General features: G+C 36.2%; 1 protein-coding gene across 3 annotated transcripts in view; it reads left to right on the top strand.

The window, feature by feature from the left end:
- Nucleotides 1–26,248, top strand: part of LOC123866733 (GATA-binding factor C-like) — a 171,267-nt gene that overhangs the window by 26,360 nt on the left and 118,659 nt on the right. For all 3 annotated transcript variants that reach the window (XM_045908413.1, XM_045908412.1, XM_045908411.1), the window contains exon 2: nt 5,910–6,331. In XM_045908413.1, coding sequence (XP_045764369.1) covers nt 6,088–6,331 — 244 coding nt within the window. In that variant the 5' untranslated portion in view covers nt 5,910–6,087. The remainder of the gene's footprint in view (nt 1–5,909; nt 6,332–26,248) is intronic.

The following is a 26,248-nucleotide window of genomic DNA, read 5'->3' as shown; positions in this document are numbered from 1 at the left end:
ATGGGTGCAAGGAACTGTACAAGGCTACAAGGTTTCCACGTGGAACATTTACATACCTATACACATCATTAACTGTATGGGAATGGTGTTTCAGAAATCCTTCCATACTAATTAGTCTGCAAAATTCCGTTTTTAGGGTTCCGTAGTTCAAAAGGAAAAACGGAACCCTTATAGGATCACTTTGTTTTCTGTCTGTCTGTCTGGACGTCCGTCCGTCCGTCCGTCGTGTCTGTCAAGAAAACCCAAGAGTACTTCCCGTTGACCTAGAATCGTGAAATTTGGCAGGTATAAATCTGAAAACCGTGAATTTGTGGTTACATCACAGAAAAAATAATTAAAATGTGTTTTAATTTTCAAAGTAAAATAACTACTTATACCAAGTGGGGTATCATATGAAAGGGTTTTACTCGTACATTCTAAAACAGATTTTTATTTATTTTTAAGCATAATAGTTTTTGATTCATCGTACAAAATGTCGGAAAAATACCCGAGTGCGGACCCTTCGGTGCGCGAGTCTGACTCGCACTTGGCCGGTTTTTTGTAACTAATTCGATAACGGTCTAAGGGTGGAGTTCACCGACTTTTAAAACGGCTGATTATTAGAAAACCGGCTGATTAAGTGATTTTTACTGTTCACCAGCACCTAACCGAGGTTTGCAGCCCTAAAACGGCCGTTTTACCTAACCGAGCTCGGAAGGGTCGTTTAACCGGGGTTTCCACATTTTTACATCTGTTGTGCCTTTGTGTACAGATCAATTTAGATTATTTCGATTTGTCTTTGCGTCGTTCATTTCAGTAGCGTGCAACAAGTGATTAATGTAATGGTTGGAAATAATTACTTATCTTACTTTCCACTATATTTTGATATTTTAAAACGAACTCTGAACTGATGCGCTTGTCGTCACTTGAAAAATCACTTGTACACATTTTTGGCCCTCCATTTTAATATTGAAATTATTTGAAACACTAGAATCTCTTAAAATCATCTTTAAATGCACGCACAAATAATTACGGCAACACGACAGCAAAAAATCAACAGTCCAACACGTGCAGGACACATGATCACGACTGTGACGTCGGGGCCCCGAAGTTGTAAATTTGGGACGGTTACTACCTGGCAAAATTTAGAACAATAGTGTAGTTCATCTTACCCATAGCGTCTTTGTACTTTTCCAGTTGAAAGTATTTTATTTTATGCTCCTAAATATAGGCGTCACAGTTTGTTGTGTTGAATAATAATGACAATGTGTCTTCGCTAACGCATTGCGTTTTAGCGTTCGTTCGTAGCAGCAGCGTAGCTGAGAACAGATGGTGTTCCGCCGATTTAGTAACCATGCTACACTTTTTCGTGATGAACAGTAAATATTAAAACGGTTGTTTAAACGACGGTTTCGAAATAACCAGCTGATTTAGCAACCGTTGTTTATGTAGCTTTCGGCGAACTCCAGTCTAAGATGGAAGCGGACTTGAGTAAGTACCTACTTGGAAGGGGTACCTAGATATACTACTTATTAAGTAGGTATATTACCTAGGACCTAGGTACTAAATAGATAGTAGGTACTTATCTTTTTAGTAAACATAATAGTATATAATAAGTATAACCATAATATATGCTAGCCAGTTGGGTTATAACTAGCCATAACTGAACCCTAGGCTAGACCAAAAACGATTTAGAACTTATAAATTCCCAAATTGCCCTTGCTGAGAATCGAACCCGAAACATATACCTACCACTTAAAGACGTAACTAATTATGGTCATTAATCGTTACAACTTTGGTAAAAAAATCCGATCGTAGTAGGTGAGTAGGTACCTAAGTAGTAAGTACCTATAGTAAAAATTGCAAATGTGCCAATAGGATGTATATTAATGCAGCGCAAGAGACGCTAGAACTGCAAAATTGGGCAAAAAGGGGCATTTTTCAGTAGTACCTATCGGACATGCCGTAGAAATACATGAGTAGAGATCAGTTTAGCGCTAATTTGCTAACGTTCGCGTTGTCAGAATGACTTCGATGCTCCTGATACATCCGACTCTTGCTGCTTGTGACAAATGTATGGTGTGCGCCATCCATTATCTCTTGTTACTTATAGGTACCTATCTAAAGTGCCTAAAGGTAGGTAAATAGGTTTATTTGCTTTAACTATTTGATTCGATTTCTAAGAGGAATATCCCTTTTTCGAGTCGGTTAATTTTTTTTGTATCTAATAAACTTATTTTGTACCTACTTATTATAGAATGTAAATCATCTTTCATTTATTATTAGGGACCCGAATTAGGTAAAATGTTTCTCGTTACTTATCATTATATCGATCGATATAACGAGGAAATCATACGAAATAGACGCAATTTGCGATAAATATTTGATTTTTTTTTTATCATCTGTGAAATGATTTTTCAGTCGATGGACAGATAGCGGCTTTAACGGTTGTGATATGCCATACCTACCGGTTTATCGGATTGGTGAGAATCTGTTTTGTATTCACAGACTCTATAGCAACTTTTCAACCCTGGCATGGGGGCGGTTGGAACAAATTACTTTTTTGTTTTAATTTGATTTCACACAAAATACAATACAGTGATCTCAAATAACATTGCCTAATAGTAGACAGATAAATGTTCCTTTAATTTAATATATTTCCGTCATCTCTCGCTTAATTAATCCCGATGTACCTACTTAATTGAAGATATATGCTAAAATGTTTCAACCGTGTCCAGTCTACCCTAATACTTACTACTAACGCCCGTAAACAAAATATTCACGACTCAGATTTTGTGTAGAAATTAAAAACTATTCAAAAGAGATAAGGTGTGGGCTATTTATCGCATACAGCGAATAACTATGACATCCTATCTACATGAAAATAATTCTAAATGCGAGATCCCTTAAATAATTTATAAAAAAATGGATTCCCAGGAGTTTTTGGTGTCTTTTATGTAAATGTAGCACATAATATTTATCCAAACTGTAACCTGAGATTCTTAACTAATAATAATCTTATTCTTCTGAATCTAATTTTAAGGGTTAATATAATATTTTTGTTATTATATTTTATTTACTTAGGTGTCTTTCAATTTCTTTTTGTTTTACTAGATTCTATAATCCATATCTCTCTAAGTTTCAAACATAATTTAATTAGGAAAGTAAGCAAAAATCGACATACTTGTATCTAATTCTTTATTCTAATTAATTTAGAGCCTCGATAGGTCAACGGTTGAGGAGCTGATTGAATTCTGAAAGGTCGGCCGTTCAAACCCCCACCCGTTGCACTGTTGTCGTACCCACTCCTGGCACAAGCTTTACCTTTAATTAGAGGGGAAAGGGGAATATTCTTGAAAAAAAAAATCAAAAAAAATACTGGATAAAAATTGATGTAAGGTGATTGAACTTCGTTTAGGATAAGTAGGTATACGATAAGCAAAATTTTTCGAGGATCATTGATCTGAAATCTAGATCATAGAATCTAATCATAAATCTAATCCCCATCTTAATCAAATACCAGTAGCCGAGATTTAATTTCAATATTTATTTGTTGATCGATCGAAGTAATGTTTTATCAAAAATGTGCCCATATTAACCTATTCTAAACAATCAAAGCGTTTTTTGTAAAAAAAAAGTATAGTAGGATAAGTAATCCTGAATTTTATAACGTGACTAAACTATCTGCATGCCCGATCCGTCCAGCAGTTTGAGCTGTGCGTTAGATAGATCAGTCAGTCAGTCAGCTTTTCCTTATAGAATATACCTATAAACATACTGACTGATATTGATTTTGCTACGCACCTCTAATCATAACTACCTACCTACCTACCTACCTGACCTTTGTTTATATCATAATAATATTATGAACCTGCGAATAAAATGGCAAGTATAACTGAAATACCCAACTCAATATAAAATCTAATAAAAATAAAAGTAAAAAAATAGCTTATATAAAAATAAATTGGATTGATGTTGGATTACAAAAGGCATTGCTATAAAACAACAAAGTACCTATCTAGAGACAAATTATTTATGTGTTCTTTAGGGCACGTATTTTAATAAACTTTTGACTAGGTATTGGTAGGTATTGGTAAATGGTAATGCCCCATCCTGCCATTGAATAATAGTTACTTAAATCAATTAAACTGGTAAAAATCCGGATGTAGAGTAACTATACGCAAAGATACTTAATTATAGTGTACCTAATAATATACCTAGGGGAAAAATATTATTTTGAAGAAGTGAATTTTGCAAGTTGTAAAGGATTTACAGTAAGCACTTAAATTGGCAGTGATTTGAATCGTTCATTACGTATCGTGCAGTATTAATTTGGACATTAGCTTCGATACAATCTATAAGTAGATGTTATCGAATCGGATTTCTGGTTTATCTAATCTAAAGACAAATAAATTAATAGAGGCGAGCGTAAGTGCCAGTAATCGCTCAGTTTTACAATAAGTAATTAATTATTATCAGGTGGATATGGTAGGTATACCTATCTGTAGGTATTATGAACTTATTTTTGAACATTAGCTTTAGAAAATGAAGAATCTAGATTCTAGAATTTTGGTTTGGAAAATTGGAGACCTAATATTAGCAATGTTCAGTTTTAAGTTGCAATTAGGTAAATAGAAGATTAATAAGGGTTCCGCTTTTTCATCGGACGTATGGAACCCTAAAAATAAGAAAAAAGGTTGTATGTGCGCGCCCTTTTTACGCAAATATATTATTTTTATTACTGTCTTATCTATCTGTAACACAATAACAATAGGAGCAAAACAACCATAAGTCATATTGAACAAATTCATGGACTGAATTCTCTATTCACAAGTTGAATAAAATAAGTAAGTAGTTATTTATTCGCGCTGCGTTTCTGTACACCTAGTAGGTATGAGTTATTTCATAGAATGCAACCTTAATATATCTCAGACAGTATTTAAGTACCTAAGTACTAATAGGTAGGTAGTACATGGCACGCTACAAAGAATATGCTTTTATTCAAATGGAATATGGACATAATGTTAAGTAGTTAAGTATAAGGCAGAGAGATTGGCCTACAAAATGGTCTTATCTTGACTGGTGTACATAGAAAAAAACCCGGCCAAGTGCGAGTCAACCCATCGACAACTCACTACTGAGCATGGGTTTCCTCTCAGAACGAGAAAGGTTCGACCACAGTCCACCAAGCTAGCTAAGTGCGGATTGGTAGATTTCACATACCTTATGGAGAACTCTCAGGCATGTAGGTTTCCTCACGATGTTTGCTTCAACGATCTAAGCGGGCAGTGCGTAAGTCTGCTTATCCGCGCTGGGCCAGCGTAGCAGCTTTGGCCTAATAGACAAAAATAAAGTTTGTCTGTCTGTTCGTTACCTATTTAGGTATACGTTCGCGCATCAATTATGTCTGTTGAAACTTTGTACAATTGTTGTTGGCACTTGCGTGAATATTTCTGACATAGTAGGTACCTGCCTACCTACCATCAATGTACCTAGGATTACGAGTAGATAGTGCGCGAGTCGCATTGCAATGTAGAGCTGGCATCAAGTAGTGTTTTATAAAAACGTGTAAAAATTGGTGCCTTTTAGTGAGTAAGTAACTAGATACAAAGCAGAGATATCTAGTGAGTATAGTAGTTATAAAAATCAGTACTCGGTTGGCTAACAACGCTTAATGCGCGGTTACACGTTATCGCAGCCGTATCGAGTGTTGTTTTGTATATCAGTTAATCAAATTGGGAGCGTATCGATATCACGGACGTCTTTTGATAGCGCACCATTTTTATCTTAATTGATTGTCTCTTTTTTGACATAATACCGACTTATTATTTTACTGATTTTTCTTTGATGTTACGAAAATAGCCCGCCACGCACGTACCTAATATTAGTGGAGTTTAGTTTTATTTGTTAATCGCTATCCGTCTTTGCAGATACGGGTATGAATCGGTCGAGTGTCGTGTGAACGTGAGGTCGTCTCGATGACGTCAAGATTGAGCCCGGCCGGCACTCGATAACTGGGTCGACGGTACTGCGGAGCACTCCTCGGCGCTTGACTCTTGAAATGCGGATAGGGGTGCGGACTTAAAGTGCGTGTGTAAAAAACGATGCATGGTTTGTGAGGTCGGAGCGGCGGTCATGGACATGAGCGAGGGCGGCGCGGGCGCGGGGGCGGGCGGGGCGTTGCAGCAGCGCTGGTACGACAGCCGCGTCAACGGCAGCCCGGCCGGCGGCGACGTCGAGGCCAACGGGGACGGCTTCTTCCACTCGCCGCTGGAGGGCAGCCACCACAGTCGCGCCCGCTACTACCACCAGCAGATGCACGCCCCTTACTCGCCGGCGGTTGGCTCGCATGGTAAGTTCACTTACCTATTTTCACATAGTAATCATCATCATCATCAGCATGTGGACATATGTGGTCGACTGTTGGACATAGGCCCTCCCTAAAGAGCGCCACTACACCTGGTCCTCAGCCTTCGTCATCCAGCCTCTTCCCTCCAGCCGCTTTATATTGTCAGTCCATCGTGCTGGAGGGCATCCCACATGCTTGCTTATACGCGGTCTCCACTCAAGGACTTTCCGGCTCCAACGGCCATCGCCTCTACGACAGGCATGGCCTGCCCACTGCCTGCACTTCAGCTTGCTATTAGTACATAGTAATACCACAGCGTAAATTATATACAGTAATGTCAAGGTCTTATCTCCTGGCAATGCAAATGCAACGAAAACGCAAAAACGATTCCGCTAAAATAAACTTGTTTAAACACTATTAGAGTGGCAATATCATCTAAACGATACCTCCATAATAGCTGTGATAAAAGGTATTGTAGGTACATTTACACGTGTTTGTTTTAATGGAATCGCTGTTACGTCATCATCACCTTGCCTGTGCGGTCTAGGCCTGAGACGACGTTTTTGATATTTGCTTTACGGTCATAGTAGCACCAAAATACCGAAAAGATTGATCCACTACTACCTACTATGAAACAAATGATTAGGTAAAGTTCATTCTGCCGGTCGGTACTTATAATTCCTCTCCCGTCTCGTCCCTGTGACCCCGCATGATTGCTCTCTCCATTGACCGACTGCATGGAAGTGTCTTTTTAGACTTTTCAGGCTGTGGTAATAGGTACTGATCGCATATTAGGTACTGCCGAGTCGCAAGCGCGAATATTTGTATAAGAAATTCAAACTCGGCAAAGACATTCCGATGACTTCCTCAGCTCGCATGCCTACTGATTTTTTTTTAAATTTATTTAACACAGCGACGAATAATTATGTAGTTTTTATTAGGTCTGATTTTAGTACCTTTAGTCGGGTATGCATGAAGTGCGCCAATTTTGCAAATTGAGTAATTTCGCAGACTTTTACTATTGTGTTGCTAAACATGGCAGGGTCGTCTTTTTGTACAATTTTAAATCCAAGAAATAAAATACTTTTACCACCATAAATAACATCAATTTATTTTAAACTAACTCGGAGAAACTTAGCAGAACTAAGAGTCGTAACAATTAAATATGTTAAGCGCGATCGTGTTCCGCAGAGGAAACCGTCAGTATTAAAATCAAATCGCGGCCCGGGATGGTCGGCACCCGGCAGCTCCGCCAAATCTTATCGCGCATCAGACGATATCTCTCCGAAACCTCCACAATTAATTCACCGGCTTCGACCAGTCAAAATCGCCATTCTGTGAGGTGACAGCTTAGGTAAACACGATCTAAAATGGGTCTCGACCGTAAAAGAAAAAATCGTTCCATTCTTTTTGTTTTTGTCTTTTGAGGTTTAAATTTTATGGCCGCTATAAAGTTTTTCGTGGAGACAGGTGGCTCTTTTTTATAAATTAACTACTCATCCGAAGGTGGACGAAACACGTCTATAGCGTGGTCCTTAAAGGCTAGATTGGCATGCGGCCTATGCCCTTTAATTTATTAAGCGGTGTGTCGGTAGTGATGTGACACTTAAGAAACTGTGTCACTTCGTGGAATCGGAACTCGGAATCGATTTTGTCGCGTTCACAGCAGTAATGCCCCATACTTTATGTACGTCCTCGTCCAACAAAAATTTTAGCCTGTTTGTAAACCCAGTCCCTTATCGTGTTATGTCCACAGTCACGATGCGGCTCCTTGTCGCTTTTGATTATATCTAAATTTGGTAAATTCATTTGTCGACGGCAGCGGTCGACTCGATCGGGTACTATAAAATTACGTAAAACATTGATCCTCATCTCTTTACGCGTTGTTCATTTACGCCACTGAAAATTGGAAAAAACAGTTCGCGTTTGAAAACTCTATTGAATTTCACTTAACGCTTTCGAGTTGTTTTGTTGTTTTATTTATGTGCGCTTTGTCCTGTCGACTTTCTGGCTGTTAAAAAGGGCAATAAAGCATATTTTAAGTTGACTGAGGTGTGTATAAACTCGGTGCGATGACAACGCGGATCGTTTTCACTTAACATTTTACGAGCGGGCTCGCGGCTCGACCTCGCGGCCACCGCATAATTGTATTAACTTTATTTATTTAATAAACTGTAATGCCTTATTTTTATACTCCGTATTCTTGAGCATATTACATTCATTGAATTACACAGATAAAAAAATGCAAAAATATATATACTTACACTTATAATAATACCTATTTCATTCCTCGTCTTCTGAAAAAGCTCTAAACTTATAAAGCTTACCTACAGTTCTAATTGATCTACCAGGACCTAATTTGAAGCCTTTTATCCAAGTTCATCCAATCCTCTATTTCTTCATGTTTTCTAATTCTTATATTTTTTGGGTTCCGTATTAAAAAACGGAATTCTAATATTAATTTCATTTAGTACGTTTGTCCATCTGTTTGTCTGTTTGTGTGTCACAGCTATTTTAAAAATTAATTAAAAGAGATTGCAAACCACAGTTATAGAAACTGTTACCGCTACTATCTACATAGATAGGTACCTACATACTGTTACATAGAGCCATATTTAAATTTTGATAAATACCTCCTGAGCTCTTTTCGTTCTGAGAGGAGACCTGTGCTCAGTAGTGGGCCGGCGATGGGAAGACGAGAGTGTGGATCTTTAAAATCTTTTCGGTTGAAATCTTTATGAAGTTTCTTAGACAGTTTTTTAAAAAAAGCTACCGTTTAGGATATAAGGACCGTTAAAGTTTTTCAGACAATATAAGGTATTTCAATATAAGGTACGGAACCCTACCTTAGATTACGTATTCGAGCACGCATTTGGCTATTTTATGTACTCAACGAGTAACTACTGACAAAAAAAAAATATCCTAGTGGTCTATGAGTGACATTGATGCAAACTTTTGAAGTAGGAACAAAACATAATGACATTCCCAGATTGATAATATCACCAAATAAATTTCATCACTTAACAAAACGATAACTGCACACAAGTAGGTAGGTACATTAATGGGCGATGCGTATCTACCTATTCAGATAAGGCAGTTGCGTGTTAAAATAATCCTTGATAAAATAAACAAGTTTTAAAAATTCAATTTGCATTAGAAACATATTTAAACATATATCATTTTCTTGTAGGACCGTTTGTTTGTTTATCTGTTCGGTACTGCAATCACTTTTAAACTCAGTTCCCAATAAGAGTGATTTGAAAAAGCGTAGTTTTTGATTCCACAAGTTGATCTCCACTGTCATACAAATTTTGTCAGTTTATAGAACACTATTTTTAACCCCCGACCCAAAAAGAGGGGTGTTATAAGTTTGACGTGTGTATCTGTGTATCTGTGTGTCTGTGTATCTGTGTATCTGTCTGTGGCACCGTAGCGCCTAAACTAATGAACCGATTTTAATTTAGTTTTTTTGTTTGAAAGGTGGCTTGATCGAGAGTGTTCTTAGCTATAATCCAGGAAAATCGGTTCAGCCGTTTGAAAGTTATCAGCTCTTTTCTTGTTACTGTAACCTTCACTTGTCGGGGGTGTTATAAATTTTTAATTTACACTTGTTGTTCGGAATAGTTGTGTATGTTCCGTATAACCATCGATGCGTATAACTATTTAATTTTCAGGGTTCCGTACTGAAGGGTGCCAACGGGACCCTAAACTAAGCCTCCGCTGTCTGTCCGTCCGTTCGCCCGTCTGGCTGTAGGTACCTATTTTTACAAAAATTACAGAATATGTATTTCTATTGCCGCTACGACAGTAAATAATAATAATTTCGAAATGGCCGCCATGAAAAAAAAATTCTTTTTACTGTACGATGGTACGCAACCCTTCGTGTGCGAGTGCGACTCGCACTTGGCCGATTTTTTTTAAATTTAATGTTATAAAAAGGTAACTAGTTGTATCTTCGTAGATCCTACTGATCTACGAAAACTTTAACGGTAATATCAATTGTTTTGAGGCAGGAAAAATAATGCCGATTTCAATGTTCGTAAACTTATATTAATATCATGTAATTCTAATTTACTAATAAAATATGACTGGAACACACAATTTGGAATACCTCTTCCTACTTAGTAGGCTGAGTTGTAACCCGATACAGGCGAGTCGATTTGACGCTCATCCAATAATTTATTGTTTGGTGACGCGATTGATGGCGCGGATAAAATTATTTATCACACGCCGACCGAGATTCACGACTAGACTGTGAACTTCTTGGAACGTGAAATACTATCTAAGCTAATTTAATGGAGCCTCATCATCATCATGATCAACCCATCGCCGGCTCACTACTGAGCACGGGTTTCTTCTCAGGCTGAGATCTATAGAGCGCACTTTGTCTTTGCTTAGACTTAAGACACTGTTAAAACGAGACAGCGTTATACCGCTGGCATAAATCTGGAGTAAAAATAGTTTATAAGCTCTGACTAAAACGAACGGGATTTTCTTTCACGGTTTATTGCGACGTTCTAGCTCGGAAAAGAAATACATAAGAACTTGTAAAATTGAATAAAAATATTTTGAATTTTGAATTTTTATTTGAATATTTCATACATCCAAAATATGATGTTCATAATTATGTACGGAACTCTAAAAGAGCGAGGCCCGCCTCGCATTGACCGGTTTTTGTAAAATAAGTCATTTTGCATTCTACTTAAAAACTATTTATATAGGATAAAAGGTGAATAGATTTATAGATAGATAAGTATAGCAGGTGTACAACTAATTAATTAGCTGTTAAACTTCATAACAGAAGCTTATTTGCTATTTACAATTATTAATAACTACACACTTCACTTTATAAGGCAAGTGGTAACAATGTAGGTAACACCAGTTACAAGACTTACAAGTAAAGACATAATACTTACCCTGAACCTGGTATTACCTTAATTAAGTACCGTGGACTAAAACGGATGGTTTTTTTAAACCAAAAGAAAAAGTACTTATTCATTAGTTTCCATAAATGCTTAACTATCGAAAAATATTACTCACTAAACAGCTGTCTATATACATATTATTACGACGTCTTTATTGAATACTTACCTAATTAAATTTTTTATACTTAGGTACCTAATAACAAGATGTTCACTGCGATTTCATCTCGGTGTAAGAAATCTTTGTTTTTCTGTACTCATAAGAAATTCCTATATTATATAGGTACCTACTTACCTAAGTAAAAAAGTAGTATCCAAGTTCATCGCAAGCATTTTAATAGTAGTGAGAAAAAAGAAAAGTCTTAAAATCGGGCTTCAATTTTCTTGAAAATTCAAAATAGTCATCATCACATTATGATAAGCAATCATTTTTAGATATAGGATAAGTAATGAAAATGTATAATAACGAATAAGTGATTTTCCAATATAGGCAAATCATCTAATGAAAAAACTCTTTAAAATTAGGAAACTAATGTTGTAAATACCGTAATAAAAATTACATTTTTGTATTAATAGAATATTTGTTATTATTCTTAATCTCATGTCTCCTAAGGGTCAAAATCCTTTATTATTCAATGCAAACTGATTCCTGGTTATCTCCTAGTATCTATGTAGTAGGTACCTATTAACCTAGGTACGTAGTAGATACTAGGTAGAGGTATAACCATGTAGGAATGTGATGCCAAACCACATTCTTTTGACTCCTCGCGTTATGAGTTCTGGGTGTATCAATATATTCTAGGTATTGGTAGGGTAACCGTCTATTTTATTGAATTTAGGACATTACTTAATTTCCTTAATGCAAGCTAGCATAAAGCTTAATATTAAGATTAGGTACACACTTTCGAATCACACTTTTTATATAAATTTTCATTAGGATCAGTGATCAGTGAGTGAGTGATAATATTCAAACATTAGTAAGTACTTATATATGTAGAGGTATGTAGGTAGGTAATACTTGACTGATTTATCTATAAGCCTGCAGAGTTGTATTGAGTAGAGTTTTTATTCACCACCGCTTAAACGTACGAGTACCTATCTGAAAATGAATTCGTCAACCAACTGAATATATTATCTACTGCTGGACGTAGGTATATCTCTTAAAGAGATTTCCACATGCCCTGGTCTTGCGCCGCTTGCATCCAACGGCTCCCTTGGCTTGACTTGTTTGATGTTTTTTGTCCATTTAGTGGGCTTCTGCCAACCCTGCGCATTTCGATATCAGCCGGGCGATTCAGAACACTCGATTCGGTAAGTTATCGTTCGATAAGACGTATTTTTCAGTGAAGAGTACGTCTTATCGAACGGTAACTTACCGAATCGAGTGTTCTGAATCGCCCGGCAGGTCGCCATTTTAGCAAGAAACCTCGCCTTAGGACCACAACATCTATCGCTTCTTCGACTGTGTTTCTATTGCCACTTCAGCTTCGCAATCCTTTAAACTAGTATGTCGCTTACTTTGGTTAGAATTACGGACCTCATTGTTGTTGTTGGTCTATTAATTTACGTGGGGTAGAATCAAATAATATGACGTCTTCATCCGGATTTCATAAAGGGTTTTAAACGGGGACTAATCCGGAGAGAAACTAAAGGTATAGTCACCCTAGCCATCCATCTGCCAACTGGCTGGGCATCCTTGTCTTTTTGCGTCCAATCCCTTAACAGGCTAGATTTTTTCCAATTACTCAGTCTGGTGAAGTAAATGAATATGAAAGTGGCGGCCTCATCACTATACCAATTAAATTGAGTAAACATTCCTTTTGCTCAAATGTGCTCTACCGTCCGTCCGTCGGTGTCTCGTCTCGTGCACTTCACCCATCATACGACTTCGTCGACCCATTAGTCTTATTGTTTCCCTCACTCCTTTTATTTTGTCTGGCGAATATGGGAAAATGTTTGGAGAGCTTGTATTACTTACTAAGTAGGTATAGGTTAGATACCCTAGTTTTTGAAACCATGGACTTGCTTGTTCCATAACAATTTCGATAGAGACAACATTCCGAAACGGAAACCGGACTAAAGCCGGTAGATCTGTGGCGATTATTTTTAAATAAGGAAATCTTAAAAAAGATTGATTTTGGAGTGTCTTATGTCTTTCATGATTAGATACCTAGGCAAGGTTATCAAGCAGATAGGTATGAGATACGTCTATAGATACTAACTTATTGCATGTTTTGATACAATCTTTCGTGGCACACCAATTACAGGTGATGATTTTGTTTGCTTGTATTGCTATGATCAGTTCAGCTTTGGAATCTTTACCAAAAATATCTCATCAGGTGTACGAACAAAACTTTTGCGTGGTCCACACAAGCAGCAATAAACCTAGGTATCCTAGGTAACCTAGGCAAGTACTAGGTACGTATCGAGAAATATATGAGCAGAATACCTGTGGTCCATCATTATACACAGCTGGCAAGTAACACCGATACCTATGCTTAAGTACCTACTTAGGTAGGTACTTACCGTTGAGAGTGGTTGTGATCTTGAAAATAGAAAAAATATTTTTAAAAACTTGGTTGTACCTATTTGCGTCCGTTGCGTAAATATACCTATAACTACTCGTAGGTAGGTACTTAGGTAGTTCTGTGTATCTAAGTTTCTTGCTTAGATACCTACTTAGTTACTTATTCTGTGAAGATTTTCAATTTTTTTTTAATCAGAGTGCAGAAGGCCTTCTTCTGTTTTATTATATGTAAGAGAAGATAATGATAGGTTTCTAACCGCTCATTACGCGGTGGCTACATTAATTTCTTTTGTAATTTAGCGATGAATGAGTGCCGCAAAAAATCTGTGCGTGCATTTCCCTAATGCGCTGTACGTCTTACTTGTCAATTGTCGAAGTGTGTGATTGTGTTGGTTTGTAAAAATGCGTGTGTGCGTGAGACGCGCCCCGCAGATTGGCGCAATTAGCCGCGGGGGGCGGGGCCTGCGCCTGCGCCGCGACATCTCCTCCCCGCACGCACACACGCGTATTTGCCACAAAATAATGATGCTATGAAACATTAATTATTTCCCCCTATTCCTGGCCACATTAGCGGGCAGTTGTTGCGAAAACTGTAAGTAAATTACCTTTATTTCAACCGGCGAGATGACATGTTACATTATAATTGCTTTAACACAGACGGAGTGAATTATTTATATTCTGTTGACTGCCAGCCGAACTATGCAGGCGTCTGCACAGGCCGAGTGATAATGGCTATGCACCAGGCATGTTAACTTTATAGTTCAAGAAGATTACGCTGGTAAAAACACAAGGCATGTGTTTAAGTGGACACTTAAAGTAGGTAGGTACCTACTTAGTTTAAGTAAACACATACCTAATATCTTAAGGTGACATATTCTAAGCTTTGTCCCAGCTGGTATACCTAAATGCCTTACTAAAATGTACCTATCTACGTACCTACCTACTTACCTAGACTTATTTATTAGGTATATGAAAAAGTAGAGTTTGTAAAAAAGCTCTGATAGCCTAGTGGTTAAGACGTCGTCCTTCAACCGGGGGTCCGGGCTTTGAGTCCGGGCTTGCATCTGTAATTTCTCGGAGTTAGGTTAAGTTAGGTATCTATGTGTGTTTTGAGCAATTGAATATACCTACCTATCATTTGCTTTCACGCTGAAGGAAAACACCGAAAATAAAAATTGTGAGCTTTCCATAATGTTCTTAAAAGTCTATGAAGTTTACCAATCCGCAAAAATGAGAAGAGAACAATGATCAGTAGTGAGCCGCGATGATTGGTCATGACGATGTGTTTTATAAATAGATTAGATAGGGTACCTATATCGTATTTTCTAATACGGATCCCTAAAAATTGTATGTAAAGTTGGTACCAATCTACTTACCTACCTCATACCTATTATATAGATATCGGGTGCCATAAAATTTGTGCTTTCAAGTGTAGAGTAAAAGCTTTCAAGTGTGTAGTAAAAGCGGCGCGTTGCTCGGAAATGGAATATTGGCGCAAACTTTCCAGACAAGCCCGAATTCACGCTTGATTTCCAGTCAATATGTGTGACTTTCTTGTTTGATTGGACAACATGGCTTATAGACAGTGTTGAAATTAATTGCGGCATTTCTATCAATGATAGGTCCCCTACCCTGTCAGGTAAATGTGAGTAAGTATAGGTAGGTACCTACCTACTTGGCAATTTTTTTAAAATTCTAACGAATAGGTAGGTATTACCATATTAAAATGTAAAATTCAATCAAGCATAGGTAATAAACGTGTGTTTATTTTGACGATAAGTTAAAATAAACACACGTTTTTTTTCGCAATAACAAGTGAGTTAGGTACCTATATCCTATTAGTGAATTACACTTATAAGATAGGTACCTATCTAATATTGTTTAAGTAGGTAGGTAGGTTCCTAAATCGAGATAAAAATAAAATTAACCAAACAGGTTTATAATCTGCATAAATTATTTTTAAGCTAAACAAAAATAATACCTACTTGTGAGACTACTTAGTCGAATAGTTTGGGGAAGTCAAGCAAATATTAGAATATAATATATTTAATTATCATTTAGGTATTAAGTACCTTTTAGTTTTTATATTCGTGAGTTACGAAATGTTACTAGAGAAAAACTGTTAAGGCTCTTACACACGGTTAGGTGCTTTGCAGATAGAACGAATTAAATTTTATTAACTTGAAATTGTTCTCAAAAAAAGATTTTAGTATTTTCAAACCTATTGATCAGGTTTGTAGCTGTAGGTGGTTTTAGCCTGTTTGCACAATCTTACATGACTAAATAAATAGGTACCTAGATATTTCTTTAGCAACATAATCACTTCAAGTTATTTATGTCTTCAATTACTTACTTTGAAACTCTTCGTGTGCAAGAACCTTTAAATTAATTAAAACATAGCTTCACACTTTTTGCTGTTAGATTCAATTATATCTAAGACTTGAGCAAAAAATGGAAAATGTGCTGTAAGTAGCTTAGTTATGCTATATTAGGAATACCTAGTTAAATGCAACTTGAGAATTTCATAACAAACCTTTGAAGTTTGAAAATTTTGAAAATGTATATTTAGGTAAGAACCATTATTATTTAACATTGAGATAAAATATCTGGCAAGTAGCAACTCACCAATTCCTCTAGTTTTGTGAACAAACTGTGAACAGGTTTGTGAACAGGTATTTACATAAGATGTGACCTTTTGTTCACAAAACTAGAGTTTCCAATAAAATCTGTGGTTGCAATATGGAACAGAGGAATATTTTCAAAACATAAACGACACTTAAATCCTGAACTTTATTCTAAAAATAAATTTACTTTGCATTAACGGCACGGTTTTCAGCATCTTTGTGATTGCTCTTTTCCCATGGTCGTCCTCTATTGAACATAGACCTTGCTCCATGAGCGCCCATCCTCTGTTCATCAGTATTCAACTACCTAGGTAGGTAAGTACTTCCCGACACCCTCTTTATATTATGGGTCCATCGTGCTGAAGGGCGCCCCACACTGCGTTTACTTGCACTTGCCTCGATTCCAGGACTTTTTGCCTCCAACGGCAATCGCTGGTTGAACTATTCAAGTAGGCACAAACAATTTATTTATCAAGGATCAAATAAACTATACCTTGTGGACAATAGGTAGGTAGGTACTCAGGGGGAGGGAAATATCGAAAGCCATAGTCGAACTTCAGAAGTTTCAAGATTAATTAAGTCAAGAACCGTTATTCATTAGAGCTGGCGTTTATTGGCCGTCACAATACATTTAACAAGCGGCCGCTTTGTATTTTTATAAAGACCTGGTCAGATAAAACGCGTGACGGTGGCGCGAGTGATGGCGGCATAGCAGGACGTTACATTGAACGCGTATTTGTAGCGACCGGTCAGTAGCATGTAACATAATCGACCATAAAATTGCGATTACCACCCTTAGATATGTAGAATGTCGTGGGCACCTCACAAAACTACAAGGTCTATTTTCGCAGCACGTAGCTATGACGATAAAGGGAATTTAGTGTGTGCACCATTAGTGTGGATATGAGACGTACAGGAATAGGATTGGAGCTAAGCGGCTACATTTTCATTGATAGTAATGCAACAGAATTTCATTTACTTCGGCATAAGGTACTGAGTTCCTTAGAGTCTTTCCCGAATTTTATTTCAGTATACCAATTTAAACCCATTTCAAAGCATATAAACTTCAGTTTAAGTTGCTATCAAAACAATACGCTTCGACTCTACCCCGTCTGTAAGTGTATTAGGTAGAACTTCTAGAATCCCTTCTGGAGGCGCCATCACGCGTTGTTTGTGACGAAGCTTTAAAAATTAAGCCAGACCAAGTTATATGTAAATGTTGAGTCATGTAGGTTAAACACCCTTGGCCTTTGCCGCTACTCGGACTTTTCGTGTACATTTGGGTTCAATCTTCCAATTTAACGTGTTAGCTACCTACATTAATGTTTGTTAAATAACTACATATTTAGAGTCAATCACAACCTAAGTATTAAAATATCAAATACTATTACAAAATTTTTTAGTTGTCATTTTCTTGATTTATAATGATATTGCCCAACATGCGTTGCAACTTGCAACTTGGTAGGTATGCCTCTTTAATATTTTTTTGTAATTTATTAAAAGGCCCTCCTATTAAATTGTATTAGATATCATGTAGGTACAACTACTTATAATCAGTAGGTTGATGATAGTACAATTCTTAAAATTTTAAAATAGTTAAGCACGAAATTCTGCTCTTAAATTACTGGCATTATTACATTGCAAATTACCGACGCAGCTGACTTATTTGAAAGTCATTCGGAATTCTTGTTGTGGTAATAAAGTCCATAAATTATAATTTAAATACTCGATAAAGATCTAATACTAAATCATACGTTTATTTTAGACCATCATAAAATCAGTCACTGCATTTATAAAATCCACAGAGCTGGTGGAAGAAAAGTTGGTGCCACCTTCCTACTACTTCCCTTAATAAAATAACTGAAAGTTTCTAATACAGTCTACTACTGTTTAGCTGCCGCCTAGTGACGCCTATACCTACTAGGCATCGGGTAAAAAGAGCTTTTGACAAGAATACCTATGTATGCGTACGTAGGTATAAGGTACTCTTCTTTCCTACAGCGAACAAAGCGAACGGTGAACTCCTTCCTTTGTACTCCTACCTTCTGCAATACAGGTATTTCCTAGTGAAGAAGGTAGGAATCTCAATCTTGAAAAAAAAAAAAAAACTAAAGAAGCAATCGCGGCACACTTGGTAGCACCAAATAGATTCATAAAAAATTCACGGCGCATGCATGTTCCTTGGACTTTTTTTCTGCCGGAACTAGAACTCATAAACTAAGAAAGTATAGGCTAGCATAGGTACATGGAGAACTACCATTATCACAATGATACACTACAACAACCACTCTGTCAAGAGTGTTACGAAGAGGTGGAGTGTTACAATAAATCACCTACCACGCAGTATTTTTTGAAGACAAAATTTCTCAACCAGCTCTTGGAGCACTATAAGTGCTGTGCTTAGTTTACCTAATGGCTGAAAGCTCGCATGTCACGTTTCGTGTGACGTAAATGAGAAACTAGTTTAGTTCTGTGCTACCTATAGGTAAACGTAGTTGTTGCTCACAATTAGAAAAATCGATCCCCCGAACGCGAACAAATAGTGGAATGGAGCGTTTAATTTTATTGCTCTTACAAAACACGTGCAAACATGCAGATGGTTCTGGAACGTCGCGACATTAGTGTCTCACGGCACTCTCACCACAGATTCTGGAAGCTTAAGTGTTTCATGCCTTAAAGGACTTGCAATAACAATTAAAAAGTCCCACGAACGCAAAGAAATGATGGAATTGGAGCGTTTAATTTTATTGCCTCTTTACCAAACTTGTCTAAAAATGCAGACTGGATTTACTTTAAAAAATCAGTGTCTTGTCAAATAATAATAACGTGGCCAAAATCGAGGTACATGTTTCATGTAGAACTTTGACTACTGTATTGTTTTAATGACAAAATTTACCAACAATGAAGTAATTTTTTAATTCATGACGAGTTAGCCCTTGACTGCAATCTTATTTGGTAGTAAGTGATGAATATGTACCAGGTACCTAGTCTAAGATGGAAGCGGGCTAACAAAGCTGGGAGGCCGGGAGTGGTATGGCAGTTTCTGTCTAATCGGAGGCTTTGGCCGAGGCTAGTTACTATCCTACAGGTACGATACCTCGTAGTATGGATTTAATAAAACCTTCTAAATGTACTTCCAAGTTAGCCCACTTCCATCTTAGACTGCTTCATCACCATCAGATGATATTGCTTTATCGAGTAAAATATAAGTAGGTAATATAAGTAAATTATAAGTAGGTACATAGATACTTACCTACTTATCCGAGAGATTTTTACGTATCTCAAAGATGTAAGATTTTAAAACTTATTTTTATTGTTTAAGTATGAGAAAAAAACAATGTTACTTGACGTCAGTGTGCGCAGGCCATTCAGCAAGTTTGCCCCCATCGATCGATATCGCCTCTAAACATGGGACGAGTTGACCTAATTAGTAAACTTTTTATGCTGACTGATTTGACCTTACTAAAGTTTTATAGTAGCCTCGAGCACGCTTGGTAGATTAAAACAATTTAGTTTACCCATTCTAGAAACAAAAAATGGAATACTTACAAGCAATACAAATACTGTTTACCTACTGCTTTATTCAGGCAGTGTAGTCGTGTTTTTTGAGTTATTTTTATTTCTTTTCTTTCTACTTTAACATAAGTAAATTAAAAAGGTAGACAGGGTGGATGTGTATTTCCTTTTACTTTTTTTCTGCAATTCAATTGTTTAACTTAGAGGTACATTATTTTTGTATACGATTTGATTGTAATAATTTATCTACAAATTTTTCCGTCTTTTTATTAAGGATCTAAATTAACATTGTTTTTATGTTTTATACGATTAGAATCATAAATAGGTTTGCACTATTTTTTTATCTACCTGAATGTAACAGAAGGAGCAATGGCGTGCAGGTCTTAGAGGCATACCTAAGCACTAAGTACTTACCCCAGTTAAAATAGTGTGCTTATTTTTTATAATAAAATAGAATAGAAATATTTTTTATTCAATTAAACTTTTACAAGTAGGTACCTAGGTGCCTACTTACTTTTCAAATGCATCTACAACTATGTGGATACTAGTTAGAAACTTGCCCAAATAACGCCTAGGTAGGTTTCAGTACCCAGTTTCAATTGAAACTCTGTGCCCGCCACTGGAGGAGGATAATGTTGGTTTCTAAAATAAACATTTAGTCGTGGGCAATTTTACTTTAGCTCTTCTTCATAAAAGCTAATTAAAATAGTTACGTACGTCATGCTATAAAGGAGGGTGTACCTTTAACTCTTCTGACTGCAACTGTGAAAGATCTTACCTATTTGTTAAAAACTGTAAATTAAACTAAGCAAACTACTTACTTATAGGATGTGGAGCGTACTTCCATATTATACCTACCTATATGTAGGTCTATTCCACAAGGAGTGTCATAAAATTCATTTTTCCGGCTTTAAATACCTACACTTTCATTAATTTACATTCAATAAGTACGTATTATTCTTCATTTCAGCTTAAGTAAGTACCTATATAAAAATAAACTCACATTTTGTTTCACGTGCACCTCGGCTCATCTTATTAAAAGCTAATTAACGAAGTTGCTGACGTCACGACAATAATGTTTAATACAATGGGTACACTGCTCCCCAGCGGGTTTTTTTATATAATCGGTCATGATTAAGTTGGTACACTGACTCTCAAAGTGCAATCTCAGATATAATTTATTAGCATTTATACAATAATATGATTCGGCAGATAAGATTCTATACCTTAGTCATTTATTTCTACATTAAGTTATTTAATGAAGAGCAGTTTTTCTTTTTGGTACTTAAAAATGTTGTAACGAGGTAAAGTTTAGGGTAGTCATCTAACTTAACCTGTATTTTGTTAAATAATTATTATTTAACTAATTAAAATTTATTTATTTGAAATTGACATCAACATAAAAGGTTTTTATCATAAAATAAACTTACATCTAAATTAAAACTAAAAACAAATAAAAATAATTAAATAAAAATAAAAACTAAAATGAACTAAATTAAATTAATTGATTTGTTATTTTGCTGTATTAGCAGACACGCAAATATTATTGGTAACAATGCGTCATCATCATTAAATCCCTAACCTTAGACTTAAGTTAAGATTATGAAAACCTAGAGATAGCTCCGCTTCAGAAAAAAAAAAACATTTTTCTAGTCCAATTATTTTTTGTATAAGTCCATTAATTGACGGAACTAATATAATATTTGGTTTTCTTATCCCATATCTTATTTTGCTTACATAAACGTATTTTACCTTATTTTTCGCAAAATTATTACTAAAGTTTTTCATAAAACTTGTACCTATTTGAAATAGTTGAAAAGTTGAAAACTACCCATGACTTTACGTCAGTTATAATATTTTTATCACCTACTTAAAATTTAACAAAAATATTGTGTGTACACTACAGGTGCCGGCAGTAAATAATCAAACCTTAGAAAGAGATTTCTGCTTCGTAGAGCGTCGTCTCTATCACTCATACCAATGTGACGTTTGGTCGGTCTCAATGACAGAGACAATGCTCTATGAAACCGATATCTCTTTCTAAAGTTCGATTGTAATATTTTCTGCCGGGTAATTCTGTAGGTTGTTGAGAAACGATCGATATGTTTAAGAACCACTGGGTTGGAATAAAAACGGCTCTCGGCCTGCTCCGATGCACAACAAACGTTGACTAGTTTAATATATTCATTTTGCTTTTATGTCTTTCGCGTGATTAGCTTTGATTGATTGCATCCAAATATTGACTTTTGTTTTTAAAATTTAAATAAAGCTACGAGTTCGCTCTACGTTAAAGAAAAAGTAAAAATTAATCAACAGTCAAGCAAAATAAGTTAAATTGAAATGGTTACATGCAACTGTTTTTGATAATAACTGAAAAAATTAAGGAAATAATGTTTTTTTGTAAAACTTGTTGTTAGAATAATTATCTGGTAAGATGGACGGACAGTATAATATTCCTTTCACATAAGGTTTCTGGAGCACTACCAGCTTTGCAAAATTGCATGCTTTGATGTTCTCCATTTAATTTTGTCACCTTTTGTGTGCAAAGTGTCTTTCTTTTCTTCAATCTGAACAGTTTTTTACTTTCACATTATTATCAAAAAGCAAAAAGTGATCATTTTAGCAACTTTCAAACATAGGTTTGCCATATTTTTTTTTGTAAATAATCACTTGTTACGTTGACTGTATTGGAAGATTGATAGTTTTGTTTACATTGGCAGTTATTCGAGGGTCTCGGTCCAATTTGGAGTCGGACCCTGTTTCCGGTCGATTGGTACCATGAAGGTGATGCACGGAGAGCTTGATGGATGAAGGTAGCGAAGTCGAGACGGCCACAAGAATTCAAACAAGAAAAAACTAGACAGCCAATAAAGATCCGTCTTCAACACCTTGGACTTTAATGCTGTAGGATAAAGTTCAATTTCGTATGCCATAGTATTTTGGGGGGTGTATGTGTAAATTTGCGTGCGACAGTGTGGATGAGTCGGTGGTTATGTCACGATTTGTCATACGTCTATGTGTGGTTAACAACAACCCCAAGGTAACTTCAGATTTAAGTTGGAGGTATTTTAAAAATTTCGTTGTAGGTAAATTACCTATTTATTGATCATGTCCTAATTAATTTGAAGATTGACATGTTAAATCAGCTTTTACGACGTTTTTTATCTATCTACGTAATTTATAGGTTTCCTTGAACAGTCCTTGACTAATTAAAATGAAAAGTCAATTAATTTTTAGAGCTTAGGTTACCTAATTAGGTATTTATGTTAAGTGGCAATTTTTTATTATTGTAAGTATATATGTTTCTAAACATGTCAAATAAAACGTACAATCCTATAGAAAATCCTCTTGACTTTTAAGATCCTGAATAAGAAAGAATAGGTAAGTAGATACCTTTCCCATGAAGTATAACTTAGTTATGTTCGAAAGATATACTTACCTATTGTTGTATTTGTTCTAATGTTTTTGAATCCATACTAGTCAATACTATTATTATAAATGCAAAAGTATATCTGTCTGTCTAACTAGCTAGCTAGGTTATATATAGCTTTTCACTTATTTGATGAAAGGTAGGTACAGAGATAGCTTGCATCCCGAGGATAAACTTACACGGGGGGCTCCTTATTATCCTGGAAAATCAAATATTTCCTTGGGATTAAGAAAAAACTAAATCCACGCTGATGAAGCCTCGGGCATCATCTATTAATAGTATATTTTCTAACATATTCATATTTATCGGGATATGTGTAAATAAACGAAATCGCGACAAATCTGCTTATGTACCTATCTACTTCGTAATAGTACTTCCTAATTCCTAAAACAGGTTAAGGCTATTCTTGCCTTTGAATTGGAACTTTAAGATATTTAAATCCAACATGAACTCTGACTTGTCGGGAATTCTGGAACCTTGGCGAAATGTCAAGAGTCATATATTATCAAACGCGACAAACTTAATAAATAAAATAGCACCAGCCGACTAGCAACAACACGTAAGCAATCTAAAATATTTCGTGTATAAGTTTAACACCTTGCAGAAATTGTATGAACAAGATTTATGTTTTCATTAGAACACCTACTTATAAACGTACACCAACAATATCATTGCACAATATTATTGTGTTGGTTACTTGTTTACACACAAATCAAGCACCGTTTGCGTCCATATTTTCGTGAATAAATTGACGCAATACATATTGAGCAATAGGTAGGTTTGACCTGCAGGCGAAACAATCATAACTTACTTAGGGCCAGCCTGTTTCAATCAAGTTTTACAGGTTTTAGTGCAGTACAGTACAGTTTTGTCTTGCGAGTCGGTCAAAATAAAATGTCAAAAAAGTTTATCTGGTGGTTGTGAAACAGGCTCTTAATCTTTCGATACATTATTTCGTCAAACCGTTGTTTAACTAACCATTAAATCAAAGGGCATTTGGGTACACGGTCAATGACATTGTGCAATAAAATTGTTGGTGTATGGATCCCTTAACTCCATGTTTTCTAGGTTAGGTTAAGCATTTAGGGCAGAGGGCGTTGGCGTCGCGTTCCGCCTGGAAGGCTATTTTCGCAGCACATTACAGAGGATGAATGATTTCCTGTGCAGCAATGATTTATACGCCGTTGTGTTCTGGGTGCCAGCTTCTCTGTGGACTTATTATAGAACAAAGTTTGGTATATGGCAAAATACCTGGAACAGATGAGTAAAATTAAAAAAAACCGGCTAAGTGCGAGTCAGACTCGCGCACCGAGGGTTCCGTACTCGGGTATTTTTACCGACATTTTGCACGATAAACCATTATGCATGAAAATAAAATAAAAGTCTGTTTTAGAATGTACATGTAAAGCCCTTTCACAATATGATACCCCACTTGGTATAGTTATCTTACTTTGAAAATTGAAACACATTTTTTTAAATTATGTAACCCAAATTCACGGTTTTCAGATTTTTTCCTTTACTTGTGCTATAAGACCTACCTACCTGCCAAATTTCATGATTCTAGGTCAACAGGAAGTACCCTATAGATTTTCTTGACAGACACGACGGACGGACGGACGGGCGGACGGACGGATGGACGGACGGACCGTCCATAAGGATTTCGTTTTTCCTTTTGACGTACGGAACCCTAAAAATGATTAAACTTTGAACATTCACTTACTAAAAGATAGTGTAAATATTTGTGTAACTGATACTTAAATCACACTTACAGTATAATTTACAAATACAGTAACAATCACTTATCACTTACAATCAGTGATAAAGTAAGGGTAGACAACAAACTACGTTACTCACTCGTGGACATGAGGCGGTACTTCATATGTCAGTTATCTGTAGATACACAGCATACAGAGGTGTATCAAAGGTTGTAGGTGTGTAACAAAGATTAAAACCTGATTATCGCCGTATTTTTTCATGCACGATGTGTGTTTACTTGGGCGGAATTTCTGAAAATCCTTCTTTAGTGTTCCAATTGCATGCTTCTAGCTAGACCAATCAGTTTGATCTGTGTGTTGTTCCTCGTCAGTCAGTCAGTCAATGTTAAAGTTTTACTATTTAGATCCAAAGATCCAAAGTCTGTTTTCAATAGACAATACCTGTTCTCGGCATAAGAAAATGTCGCCATTGGCTGTCACAACATTGTCGTAACGTCACTGTCAAAGTCAAACGCAGCTTTTACAACAAGCCGCCACTGTGACATTATGTCCAAAGGTAAGTGGCATAGCTTCCTCTATAGGAAAGTTGTCTTGACTATTTTTTACATACCAATGCGATAAAAGTCGCGATAAGATCTGTCGCGCGACATAATGCTTAGCAAATATTGAGCATAATCTACCTACTAATTAATACTGTTGAGCAAACATCTAAAATACTAATTGATATGATACATACTAATTTATATACTTACTTAACATAATAGATTTTAGATAAGTCTTGGAATAATGTAGATGAGTTATTGACTAATTCAGCTGGCCTCATAGGTCATCGAAAAAATACAAATGCCTCGACAACAATTATCTATTAACTTACTCTTGAGAATGAAACATTTTTTTATAGGTACATTAACCTGTTTAATTAATTAACAATTATTGTGTTACCACCCTTAGATTGAATATCGTTGCACTTCACAAAACAACATCTATTTTTACTGATCTACAATCTACATCTACACTAATATCCTTGTCTTGTAAAAACCAAAGGGCTAATAAGTATGGGTTTTATTTAAAACTGGTATACCTAACTGGTAAACACCCCTTCTAGATTAGCCCGCTTCCATCTTAAACTGCATCATGACGTACCTCCAGGTGAGATCGAAGTCAAGGGCTAGCTTGTATCTCCGGA

Source organism: Maniola jurtina, chromosome 7, assembly GCF_905333055.1.
Source record: "Maniola jurtina chromosome 7, ilManJurt1.1, whole genome shotgun sequence".
Classification (NCBI taxonomy): domain Eukaryota; kingdom Metazoa; phylum Arthropoda; class Insecta; order Lepidoptera; family Nymphalidae; genus Maniola; species Maniola jurtina.
Note: the sequence above shows the minus strand (reverse complement) of the source record. Positions and strands in the feature narration are given on the sequence as shown.